General features: G+C 51.4%; 5 protein-coding genes across 5 annotated transcripts; 3 read left to right on the top strand and 2 right to left on the bottom strand.

Annotated features, from left to right (window-relative positions):
• Positions 1 to 110: 110 nt before the first annotated feature.
• HMPREF1541_08463 (uncharacterized protein) lies at positions 111 to 798 on the top strand (the record flags this gene model as incomplete). The annotated part of the gene is made up of 2 exons (XM_008722782.1): positions 111 to 189; positions 236 to 798. 2 exons carry the CDS (start codon positions 111 to 113, stop codon positions 796 to 798), a joined length of 642 nt encoding a protein of 213 aa, XP_008721004.1.
• A 123-nt stretch (positions 799 to 921) lies between these two features.
• On the bottom strand, positions 922 to 2,802 carry HMPREF1541_08462 (uncharacterized protein; the record flags this gene model as incomplete). Its single annotated transcript, XM_008722781.1, has 4 exons — positions 922 to 1,589; positions 1,645 to 1,850; positions 1,907 to 2,360; positions 2,412 to 2,802. The coding sequence occupies 4 exons, from the start codon at positions 2,800 to 2,802 to the stop codon at positions 922 to 924; spliced, it is 1,719 nt and encodes a 572-aa protein (XP_008721003.1).
• A 2,393-nt stretch (positions 2,803 to 5,195) lies between these two features.
• Positions 5,196 to 7,183, top strand: HMPREF1541_08461 (uncharacterized protein; the record flags this gene model as incomplete). The annotated part of the gene is made up of 4 exons (XM_008722780.1): positions 5,196 to 5,274; positions 5,343 to 5,761; positions 5,811 to 6,846; positions 6,900 to 7,183. 4 exons carry the CDS (start codon positions 5,196 to 5,198, stop codon positions 7,181 to 7,183), a joined length of 1,818 nt encoding a protein of 605 aa, XP_008721002.1.
• A 1,419-nt stretch (positions 7,184 to 8,602) lies between these two features.
• HMPREF1541_08460 (uncharacterized protein) lies at positions 8,603 to 10,252 on the bottom strand (the record flags this gene model as incomplete). Its single annotated transcript, XM_008722779.1, has 2 exons — positions 8,603 to 9,713; positions 9,765 to 10,252. The coding sequence occupies 2 exons, from the start codon at positions 10,250 to 10,252 to the stop codon at positions 8,603 to 8,605; spliced, it is 1,599 nt and encodes a 532-aa protein (XP_008721001.1).
• Positions 10,253 to 10,998: 746 nt separating this feature from the next.
• HMPREF1541_08459 (uncharacterized protein) lies at positions 10,999 to 12,549 on the top strand (the record flags this gene model as incomplete). The annotated part of the gene is made up of 1 exon (XM_008722778.1): positions 10,999 to 12,549. One exon carries the CDS (start codon positions 10,999 to 11,001, stop codon positions 12,547 to 12,549), a length of 1,551 nt encoding a protein of 516 aa, XP_008721000.1.
• Between the last annotated feature and the right edge of the window lie 82 nt (positions 12,550 to 12,631).

Below are 12,631 nucleotides of genomic sequence, written 5' to 3'. Positions count from 1 at the left end.
CTGGTACGTTCACAGTTCTTGGTGAGACATCAGTCTATCTGGTGCAACAGCACATAGCAGGGGATGATTCTTCTCGTCGTGTACTGCTTTTGCTGCCTGACGGATTTGGAATGGCCAGACACAACTTCATTCTAGCAGATAGCTTGAGTCAGAAAGGGTGGGATGTCATTATACCCGACTACTTTGAAGGTTCGTTGCGCCAGCCCAGTAGAGAGCGTCTAATCAGTTGTTGAAGGTGATGGATTGCCCATTCAACTTCTAAAGCGTAATCCCAACCTGTCTATCGATGAACACCCATGGTCGGAAGAAGACAAGGACAAACTACGAAACCTGGACTTTCCTACTTGGACTAAGCGCCATGACCATTCGCGAGTGTCCGAGATACTCGGAAGCTTGCTGAAGGAACTCGACGTCCAATACAAAGGGTGTCCTCGGTTTGGAGTTGGCTATTGTTTTGGAGGCAAACATGTCTTGAGACTCGGTAAGCAGGGTCTCAAAGCTATCGCCGCTTTTCACCCAAGCTTTGTCGAAGAACAAGATCTCGAGGGCGTTCAAGCGCCAGTCTACATTGGCCTGGCGGGAGCAGACACGATGGTCCCGGCGTCTCTGCACGATGACCTCATGATGTGGAGGGCAAATGGCATGGAAAGAATGGTACCTTTTGAGATGGAAGTGTACCCAGATATGCCGCACGGTTTTGCGGCACGGCCGGAAAGTGAGAATCTCATTATACGCGCTCAGTATTGTAAGGCCTTGGAGAAAGCCGCTGAGCATCTAGCAAAGTACAGCGAGACTTGATCTATCACACATATGAGATACTAAATAGTCTGACTGACGATACAACAATATAACAACGGACATTGACGAGTTCCTAGCATATCCCCACCTCTAGGATGAAACTAGATCGCCATAACCCTTGCTTTAGTCGATACTGATCTTTGGCTCCGAGATGGGCTTCTCGATGACTTCCCATTGCTCCCATCGAATTTTTCTCAGCATCCGTCGGAACTGCCACCATGTCCATGGCATCGTGTATGTGTTCCAACCATCATCGTTCTTGTAATAGGTCACACAGGATGCATCAGACCAAACGAATACGCCTGACTGTCCATGCTGAACTGCTGTATTATAGTTTCGTTCCGCGTCTCGATTTGGATGCACAGCGAGCTTCTTTCCAACTCGAGCTCGCTCGACGATTTCTCGAACGAACTTCGTCGCCAAGCGGGCTTGCTGCTCCCAGTTGTCTTGTTGAGACGACCAAACGTGTGCTGAGTTGGGTCCAAAACAGTAGAACATATTGGGAAACCCACTCGTAGCAAGGCCGTACAGTGCTTCGGGATGCGCCCGCCACTTCTTCTGGAGGTCAACGCCTCCAATGCCGGTCACCTTCTCGTGCTCCAAGAACTGCGCAACGTTGAAGCCCGTCCCGTAGATGATGACATCGAACTCGCGCTCTACCTCCTTGCCGTTATCCCTGGAGATGACGCCGGCCTCGGTGTACCGAACAAGATCCTCGCGCAGAACGGTGCAATTCGGTTTTGCTAGCGCCGGGTAGAAGTTGTCTAGGCGAAGCGGCCTCTTGCAATAATCTACCAACATAATTAGTGGCTGGTTCAAAGCTCATTGGCGGCAAAGTGAACCTACACTTGGAATGTGGGCGCACTTTGTCCCTGAGATTGGGGTCCGAGATTTGTGATTCCATGAACTTGACCGCTGCTTCAGTCATTCTCTCATTGGTAGGATCTCCTTTCATAGCCATGCGACGTCCATACCACATCATACGCAAGTTCATACGCATTCTGAAAAGCCATGCGAACATTGGCACCCACTTCCATGCCCACTTTGTCAAACTGGTTCTCGTTAGTGGCCAAAGCCTTCAACACGGGCTAAGCGCGAAGAAGTATACCTAGAGTACGCAAAGTCGTTGCGGGGCACACAGACAGGTGGTGTACGCATATAGACCGTCAACTGATCCGTCTTGTCAACAATCTCGGGAATGATCTGGGCTGCACTTGGTCCACACCCGATGATAGCGACTCGCTTGTCAGTGAGGTCGTAGTTGCTGTTCCAATGAGCAGTGTGCCAGGTGATCCCTTTGTAATTCTCACGGCCCGGGGTGTTGCCAAATTTCGGGCGATCGAGTGAACCGACACACTGGCAGATAACTTCAGCAATCCAGTGCTCCTTCTCGCCAGAGGCTTTGTTTATGATGCCAACATGCCACACCATACGATCTTCGTCCCATGTGCAAGATTCAACAAAGCTACCGAACTGAGTGGCCTTGTCGAGACCGTACTTCAGCGCAAAGTTTCCGTAATATGTCTGGATATCTTCTCGTTTCGCGTAAAAGTGCGTCCAGTCTGGTATATCTCAGTAAACTCCTGCCTAAATTGTCTTTCGAAGCCACTTACCCCTGTTGATCTCGTAGGAGGTTGTGTATATCATGGCAGGGACGTCGCAAGCGCAGCCTGGGTACACATTCTTCTTCCAGACCCCCCCGTAGTCGTCAAGGGCATCGACGATCTGGATGTCGCTGAGTGTAACGCAACCATCTCTAAGAAGTGTGCTCGCTTGTTGAATTCCATTGATACCTGCGCCGACAATAATGACTTTCTTGCGCCGAGAAATAGGCACGGAGCTGGCATGGTCCACATCTACTGGTATGTTGGAGGTTGCGCTGATCCCAATACACTCAGCGTATTCGTCTCCCCCGATTATGCCCGCATCGAATGTTTTCACAGGTTGAGGATTGGTTGAAGGTCTTGCGGATCCCCCGAAATCGTCGCCATCTTTTGCATGCATCCTGGTTGTTGAAAATCGATGGTGGTATGATATAGGTTCGAATGGATAGATTTTTGTCGTTGATTGAGATTGTATGGCTTTTGAGACAAATGCTACTTTTACGACCGCCGTATCTTCACGAGCGCCGCATCTCGGCCCCCTCGCATTGACAATCTACCCCAAGAAGGCGTTTATCCCCTGCATGACAACCTAATACGGAGAACAGAGAAGCCTCGGAGATATAGGTGGCGCAACCACTCCGAGCCCCGTATTCCGACCTCTCGGTGACATTAACATCCGACTTAGGGATTAGTTTGTTCGTGTAGGCGACAGCTGCGAAAGGAAGAAAATATCAAGCGGAGGCGTAGTATTAAGTGTTTAACCCTTACAAAACCACTTGAGGTTACAGATTAAATGGCATGTCAGTGAGACAAGACCAGCCTGGCTCACGGGTTTGCGGCTTACCTGGATGCACTGGCTTACAACCGTGCTGACCATATTGGGCACATAACCACCAACCTGACCGTCAATCTCGCCACTTTGGACAAAGGCTGTCTCGAAGTTGTCCCTGGATCACACAAAGTGGGAATTCCCCTCGTTATCGGCGGCCATATTACACCTGAATAGGAAAGCTCAATTTCAGTGGCTGCCTATGCCGCTTGCTCCAGGGGATATGACGATCTTCGGCAGCCATCTCGCACATCGTACCGGGCCTAATCTTACGGCTGGAGCACGGAGTACGGCGAATGCAACATTCCGAAAAATCCAATGGCGAGAGGCTACGAGAAAAGTATTACGATGACAGAAGGAAAGATTTTTCTCCGGAGCCTAAGAGAGTAGAAGATCGTGATTATGGGGTTGGGTGGGAACGCTATGCTTTTGCTGCTCCATTCTCGAATCATAAGCTCAGTGGTGGAAAGTCAGCAGTGACGACGGTAAGTTGAGGTCGAAGCATAGTCTATCAAGAAGTGGCCAGCCTCGATCGGCAAGGAGTTATGGCTATGCTTCCTCGATCCTAGTCCAGTGGCAGTTGCGTTCTCGTTCTATAATGATGGTAGACAACACAAATGTGCTTTCGCAGCGACCAAATGTTCATCTATTCCGACCCTCCTGCGTCGTTCGCAGCCAGAGGGAAGTTACGTAGTTGTCCGTTGGCCTTGAGCTCGTGGCTCGGCCTCGCTAATCTGGACCGATCTATTCCCCTCTTGTGCAGAGTGACAACCGTAAGCCATCCGTAGGTCAGGAACTCGCGAGTCATGGTCATGTGCAGCGAGAGACTTTGTGTGAGGCTTTGGGCTCTGACACCCGCACTGCTACCTTTTACCAGTAGTGATAACGGAGTGCAGGGGGCGAAGACCGCGTAGCTACCGAAGTCATTCTTCGCCGACATAGCTATGTGTCAAAGTAGACCTTCCTGACTTCACTGTGGCCTGTTGAAATCTGACGCGTGAGACACACTCTTTGAGAAGGCACAGCTAGGTTGGCCCCGGTGGAGATCATGAGATTGGGACAGTGGCAAACGGTGCAACGTGGTGCTCCTCTCGCGATGGCCGGCCAGTAGCTGTGACGGGTTGAGGTTGCGAAAAGCCGTGAAGCAGGTGTCAAGGCTCAGCATGCGCCTTGGTTCGGGTCGCGGGACCGAGCACGTGCTCTAGACACGGCGCTGGGTGGATGTCGCTATATGCCGTCAGCCCGCCTAAAAGATGCGAGACCAGAGGCGTGAGCGTCTGGCGGGATAGATGGGGCCCGCTGACAGTTTGTCCGCACCACTAGATGCCTGGTATGCTCCCAGAGGACGCCGGGAAGGCGATAGTTGCGCGGACATCGATTTGACGCTAAGCCGGAAGCGGAGTTAGTCGTCTTGATTGGGTCTCTCCAAATCATGCTGTACCGAGAAATCGCTTGGGTTGCCACCATGCGCTAAACGTTTGAGCGAATTATGTCGTGTCGTCTATCGCTGTCACTGAAGCCCGCTGTCCACCCTCGCCGCTCGATCCGAGAATGTCTTCTGGCAAGTGTGTACAGGACGGGAGAACGGGAAGACGGAACAGGGGTGGGCGAGCACGTGGGCGCGGGGCGGCCTTGCTATGGGACGAGATAAGTTCAGCCAAGAGCGCGCCAAGTCGCCTTCCACCCCGCCAAGGTTGATCTTATAGTTGCTTAGCGCTGGTAGCCCGCCTCGCACTGCATTGGATGGATATGGTTGGCCGAAAAGTTTCTTCTGACGGTGGGCGGAAGGCCCGCCTGCACAAAACTAGCGTGAGATGATGGTCAAGAACCACAAGAGTCGTTCAAGCAAGTGCTTATATTGCCAGGGCGTCGCCTTGCGATGGACAAGTCTCTCAGCATCTGCTCCTCGACACTGCCTACGAGAGCAAGACATCTTGAAGCATTATCTGGATCTCTGAGTCACCATGGTTCTCTCGGACTACACCTACGTATTTGCCCTCGGCACAATTTTTGCGCTCTTGGAGGCCTTCAACAATGGAGCCAGTGAGTAGTCCAACCGACACGTCTCATAGGCGTGGTAGCCCGACACTGACATTCTGTCTCCCTTGCAGATGATGTCGCAAACTCCTGGGCGACCAGTGTCTCTTCCCGATCCATTACGTATCGCATGGCCATGGTGTGTGCCTTCTGCTTCGAACTTATAGGCGCCCTCACAGTGGGCGCACGCACTGCCTCGACGATCAAGAACGGCATCATATCCCCAGAGGCATTTGAAGGCAATGCCGGCGTCCAGCTTCTTGCTTTTGCCTGTGCTGCCTGCGGCGCTGGCGTTTGGGTGATGTACTGCAGTATCAACAACATTACTGTATCGTCAACCTACTCACTTGTGTCGGCACTCGTGGGTGTTGGAATCGCGACTGTAGGCACCCAGGGTGTCACCTGGGGCTGGAATGGTGGAAATGGTGTCGGTGCCATCTTCGCCGGTCTCCTTATGGCCCCCGTGATCTCTGCTGGCTTTGGAGCGATTATCGTGAGTTGTCGCTGTGCAATCTACACAGGCAACCTGCTAATGTCCTTAGTTCATGCTCATCAAGCTCGTTGTCCACATCCGAGCGAATCCCGTCCCCTGGGCGGTGTGGACTTCTCCTTTCTTCTTCCTGATCGCTGGAACTGTCTGCTGCCTAACTATTGTCTATAAGGGATCGCCAAAATTGGGACTCAACGAGAAACCCGACTATTGGGTTGCCGGTGTTACGCTTGGCACCGGCTTTGCGTTGTTCCTGCTTGCTTGCCTCTTCTTCCTACCATTTGTTCATGGGAAGGTAATCAAGAAGGACCATACGCTGAGGTGGTGGGATGTTTTCCAGGGACCTCTTCTGTGGAGACGCCAAGCCCCAGAAGACCCCTCGACAGCCAAAGTTCCTAACTTCGCGGTCATCCAGCACAACAACGACGACGACTCGGATTCCACTGGCGGCGATACTGATGTCGTCAAGTCGAAGGGCCAGGACGACAGTGTTCTCCCCACCGAGCCTACCGGCGCGAGTGCCCAGGAGAAACGCGCCATTCAGCAGGAGGTCACTCCTGAAGACTACAAGAGGATGATAAAGGAGAACACTGCACGCCACCATGCGAACATTCGCAAAAAGAATAACCCACTGGGCTGGGCTATGCGCGTGTTGCACAACAACCCTATGGGTGCCGGAGCTATCTATGAGCCTCAAAATATGAAGGCTTTCCTCATTAGAATTCCCGCAATGTGTGTGGTTGCACTGCTTTATGGTACCCACTATGACATTCACACTGCACAAGTGGGTATCGAAGGCACGCCTGACGGCCGTCGCATGGCTCGCGTATATGCCCACGCCCCGAAGTACTCAAATGAGGTTGAGTATCTCTATTCATTTGTCCAGATTATCACAGCTTGCACAGCTTCGTTTGCACACGGCGCTAATGACGTTGGCAATGCTGTCGGTGTGTGGGCTGGTATGTACGCTGCATGGACTACAGGGAGACCAGCAGCCTCGAAGGAGGAGGTCCCTCTCTGGCAGATTGCCGTTATTGTCCTTACGCTGTGTATCGGCTTCATTACTTACGGGTATAACATCATGAAAGGTAAGCCCTTTGTTTCTCGATCAGGAATATTCTCATGCTAACGGTATCTATAGTGATGGGCAACAAGATCACCTATCATTCGCCGAGCCGTGGCTCCTCTATGGAACTTGGTGCTGCTATCACTGTCCTGATCTTCTCGCAGTACAAGCTACCGGTGTCCACTACTATGTGTATTACCGGAGCTACTGTTGGTGTTGGACTGTGTAATGGAAGCATTAAGGCTGTTAACTGGCAGCGTGTTTTCCTCGTGCTTTTGGGCTGGTTCATTACTGTTCCTGCCGCAGGCCTCATTGGTGGTTGCACTATGGGTCTTGCTCTTAACACTCCCCACTTCTAAGAGTGGATCACACTCGTCCAAAGAGCTTGAGGATTGACGGGAGGCCGAAGGATACTCTCTTTGGAATAATTTAGCAATAATTTGCCTCTAATGGCCATACATAGATCGAAGTGCTTGTGGGGGTGCTCATGTGGTATCTATAGAAACTTTGTTAGAAGCATGCCCCATATTAGTGAGCGATAATAAGCGTGTGCTATTTTTCAGCAGTCCGGGGACGAAGCGCTCAGAGCAACCGCATTGAACGCGTCATATACGACCGTTATACCAGATATATCGCCAATCTCTGGTAGACCTGAGAAGTTTACAACTTGTGCGAATGGCAGACTCGACGGCTCGTGGCTTTGAGAACTAGGAGGTTCGGGAGAAAAGACTCTTGAGAGTCTCAGTGTCGTCTTTGACTATGTTCTCATGACCTTTAGAGCATTTTTACAGGTCGTTGCTCGCTTTATGACCAGCTCAGTATCTTAAGCACCATGACCAAGAGCTAAGAAGTCCTGTTCTGCTGGATTTGTAGGTTATGTTAGGTGGATCATTAATGCTTTCGCAGACGCTTGGACCAGAAGTGCAGTCCATGGCTTTGTTAGAAGTGGAATTCGGTTGACAGCGAAGTGTAAATCGGGCATCTGTTTAGAATCCATACCCCCATATCCCCTTAGCGCTCCTAAAGTTCCGATGTCTACAAGCTCGGTAGCACTTGCTTTTCTGATTGTGGATGTCATAATGATAGCACGACGATTCTTTACCCTCCGCGGCAAGCCACAGGTGATTCTCGTCCACAAGAATCAGGAGGTCGGCGAGCATGAGAGAGCCGAGATGCCATGGTATACCGATACATGGAAACCAACTCTTTAAACGTGACGGAAGGTCTGGCGAATGGCTTTGCAAGTCCTCTTGAGCGTACGAATCTAGCTTCGATCGGCGATGAAGCACGACTGATGAAGCTCAACCGCGTGGAACTGCAGGTTCCGAGTCATGCCCACTTCTTTCGTCAGAAAACATAAATGGCCGCTCATTACTTTAAGTCTAGGTCTGGAGATCTTCTGCTTCGACTAAAAGGTATGGCACGGGCTGAGTGCACTTCTGAACATGTGTGTAGGAAGGAGAAATCGCCGTTACTCTTAGACAGGCAGCCTGCCTACCGAGGCTTCTATATGTCCTCGCGAGGGCAGTTCGTTGTGAGATAGATATTAGGGCTCGGCAGAATCGTCCGGAGTATATTGATATTGCATGAACGGTGTGGCGATTTTTCGACGGGATCTGAGTACTTCTTTCGAAGCTAGACACGTATCGTGTGCTGCTACAGTGAGCATTGTTCACATGTGCAATCGAGTTCAAGACGAAGCTCGCTGCAAGGAGCGCTATGGCTTGAAAAGCGCTCTGCTCCCTACACACCCGTACGGTAGTCTGTCGCGCTCGAAACTAGTTGCCCACAGCACGTTCCCTCGCAAGTATCTCACCCTCCTTCTTGAAGTTCCTCGCCGACACTTTGCGATCAAAAAGCGTGTCTAACTCTTCCGGGGTGCGTTGCTTCATCTCTGGAAGCCGAAAGTATGCCCAGGCAAGCAGGCAGATAGTGCTCACAGCGGCTGGAAAAGCGGCTTTACCCTTGAGATTGCCTTCGGACGGGTTGAGCATGTAAGGTGCCGCGATAACGTTGATAAAGTTAAGGAAGTAGTAAGTATTTCTGCCTAGACAGATGGTCTTGACACGCAGCTGGCTGGCGCCGACCTCTGCGGCAATAATGTAGGGAATGGGGCCGATAGTTGTGCCGTAGCATAGGAACCAGAACATTAGTAGGCCTGCCTGCACCCAACGCGTTGTGTCGTTGGAGCCGAGCTCCAGAAAACCAACGGTCCACATGATTGGCACCATGAAGCAGAGGCCTGTCATGTAGATGGTACGTCGGCCAAAATAGGTCTGCGTGAACCAGGAGGACACGGTGCCAATGAAGGCAAGTGAGAAGTTGCCGAGCGCGAGCTTGAAGGCGTCGCCCGCTGGCACGCCCGCAAGAGTGAAGAAGTAGGTAATGTAGCTTTGGATCGAGAACCCGGGAAGAATTTGGCATCCCCAGGCGATCATTGCAATCTCGGTGCGGCGCAGGTTAGTTCCCTTGAAGCATTGAATATACGAGGTGCCGATGTTGAGACTGCGCTCAAGCTCGATTGTGTGTTGCATCATGGCAACCGTATTGTGGTTGTTGATAGCCCCAGGTGGTGCTGTAACGATACGGTCGAGAGTCTTTTCTGCCTCTTGAGGTCTGTTCTGCTTCACTAACCACCAGGGAGACTCAGGCGCATAGTATGTGGCGATGAACAATGGGAGAGGCCAGAGCCACTGGATACCGAAAGGGATCCTCCAGGCCCATTCGTTTGGAATCGGAAGGAACGCCCGCATCACGCCTGTTCCAAGCAAGTTGCCCATGACCCAGCAGAGGTTCACGTAGGTTGTTAGGTAGCCGCGGAGTTTGAGCGGGCATACCTCTGCCGCATAGGCAGGGACCCCACCAGCGAAGAAACCCCATGGGATAGAACTGACTATAAGTCAGAGATTGTATGACAAGGTAAGGTCGAAAGTCACATACCAGAGAAACTCGCCAGCTAGCAGCATGCCAGGAGATTTGGCGAAGAACGAAATGAATATAGTTCCGTTGAGGAAGAACAGAGAGACCATAATGACTCTTCGAGGCCCGAAGCGATCCGCAAAGTAGCCATTGGAGAACGTGCCGATAATGAGACCAACAACCGTCGCCAGAGAGATACCTAACTGCCACCGTGCTGGAACGGAGTAGTTGCCGTTAGGGAGTTGCTCACCAAAGCTTCGCTGGAACTGGGGGAGGCCGTATGCACTATTAACGATCATCATGTCGTATGCCTCCATAATAGTCAGCAGGGAGATACAGAAGCACCACGCTACGGCCTTCTTGTAGTAAGAGAAGGCCTGGCGGAGGGTGATGCTGGTCTCGACATTGGTGCCCTCTTTTGCCGCATCGATTTGGGGAGCGATCTTCTCGAGGTGATTGCTCTCGCCTTGTTCAAGGGCCAGGACCATGCTGTGGGATTCTTTTGCCATGGTTGGAAGGTTGTTGTGCATCTACGCAAAACTTGCGTCTTCCGGGCGCAATTTATATTCCCTAAAAGCTTGGAGAAAGGGCAGCTGGCTTAGGGTCCACATGATAGTGGCGTCCTCATGGTATATCGCGACTTACCACTAACGTGGGGCAAATTGCCTCCAACGTGGAAGACGGGGAAGAAGAAGAGGAGAGTGGGGGGGAGGCGGGCGGTAAGCTCGCTCTGTCATTACACAAAGAGCTGATTATCGTGGGCATCTGGAGCATAGTCTAATGACATTACATTTTACTTCCTCAAGGGCGAGGGGTTACGACCAATAAAAAGTATTCCCGACTACCGATCCCGAGATGCGAGAACACGCTATGGGTTTGTGATTCCTGGCATTGCGCGCTAAGCGGCCCAGGATTTGGGGTCGGCAAAGGCCAAAACCCACACTACGATGCAGCACTGTGCGGTTTCGAAGCTAGTGAGTAATATATTTTTAAAGTAAAGAGATTGATCTGGACTCATGACGAGTTGTATGTGACTATAACCGTGCTAACGTGGAGCCACCGGAGCAAGCCTAACCACAACTCGACCAACAGGTTGGACATGTCCGGTCTCGCTTGAAGAGAGAGGCACAGCTTGCTTGGCTGACCCGCGGGCAACAAAAGCTAAAAGACGGCTGCATTCTCCAAATCAAATGGGTAGACGTTTGCATTCTCATCGTTCTCTGCTGCGACAGACTCGCGACAAAAGCCTCTGAACATGGCACGCCCTAACATCATCTTTATAATGGCTGACGATCATGCCTCCAAGTCTATCAGCTGTTACGGTGCAGGCATCAATTCTACGCCTAACATCGATCGAATAGCAAATGAGGGGATGAAATTCAATCACTGCTATGTCACCAACTCCATTTGCACGCCATCTCGGGCTGCTATATTGACAGGCACCCACAATCACGTCAACGGCGTGATGACACTTGATAGTAAGATCAATAAGCGCCTCCCGAATGTTGCCAAGCACCTAAGGACTGGGGGTTACCAGACGGCTATGGTAGGAAAATGGCATCTTGGTGAAGGTGAAGACCATGTACCTACTGGCTTTGACTATTGGTCGGTGGTACCTGGCCAAGGCGAATATTTTGATCCCGAGTTCATTGAGCCATCTGGTACCCGTATTGAAGAAGGATACGCGACAGATATCATTACCGACAAGAGCCTCAACTTTATCAAAACTCGGGACAAAAGCCGTCCATTCTTCCTCATGTGCCACCACAAAGCTCCCCATCGTTCCTGGGAGTGCGATGAGAAGCACAAGGATCTCTACAAGGATCCTATTCGCCTCCCTGACACTTTCACCGATGACTACAAGAATCGTGCGCGCGCTGCGGCTGTGGCTAAGATGCGTGTCGAGGACGATCTCACCTACCTAGACTTAGGTCTCGCACAGCCAGATGGCGGGCGGCGGCGGGTTGGGGAGAAGATGTTGCAGGCCTGGTGGTTCAACGACCGCAAGATCCCGGCCCCAGCCGACGTTACCAAACTCAAGCTGATCGACAAGGATGATGGTACTGTTTTCAGGTTTCAGACAAAACAAGAGCTCACTGAGTTCAAGTTCCAGCGTTACATGCAGCGCTATCTGCGTACAATTCAAAGCGTTGATGATAACGTCGGCCGTGTACTCGACTTCTTGGAGACTGAAGGCCTGGCTAAGGACACGATTGTTATCTACACGTCAGACCAAGGCTTCTTTCTTGGTGAGCATGGTTGGTTTGATAAGCGCTTCATGTATGAAGAAAGCTTTCAGATGCCTTTCCTTATCCGATACCCGCGCGAGATCGCCCCAGGGTCTGTCTGCAACGATATCATTTGCAATGTCGATTTTGCTACCACTTGGTTGGATCTAGCTGGCTTGCCTGTGCCTTCGTATATGCAAGGTGTTAGCTTCCGACCTCTCTTGACCGGGGAGACGCCCAAGGACTGGCAGCAAGTTGCCTATCATCGCTACTGGATGCATCGCGACATTATTCATGAAGCTTATGCACACTATGGTGTAAGGGATCAGCGGTATAAGCTAATTTACTGGTATAACGAGGATTTTGGAATTGAAGGCACCCGAGAAGGGGGGCAGGAGAAGGAGTGGGAGCTGTTCGATTGTCAGGAAGATCCTTTAGAGCTCTTCAACTGTTACCACGACCCAAGGTATGTAGCAGTGGTGCGGCAGATGACAGCCATGTTGGACGCAAAGATGGCGGAGATCGGTGACGAGCCTGTTCATGCTCCACAGGCTCAGGTTATCGCGCCGAAGCTGTAGCATGGTTGATATATTTTTCTTATCGGCCACTAAATTCTGAATTCATCTGACTGACCTATGAGCTTTTCCCTCTTCCGCTCAC

This window comes from Cyphellophora europaea (genome assembly GCF_000365145.1).
Source record: "Cyphellophora europaea CBS 101466 unplaced genomic scaffold supercont1.9, whole genome shotgun sequence".
NCBI classification, from domain to species: domain Eukaryota; kingdom Fungi; phylum Ascomycota; class Eurotiomycetes; order Chaetothyriales; family Cyphellophoraceae; genus Cyphellophora; species Cyphellophora europaea.
Note: the sequence above shows the minus strand (reverse complement) of the source record. Positions and strands in the feature narration are given on the sequence as shown.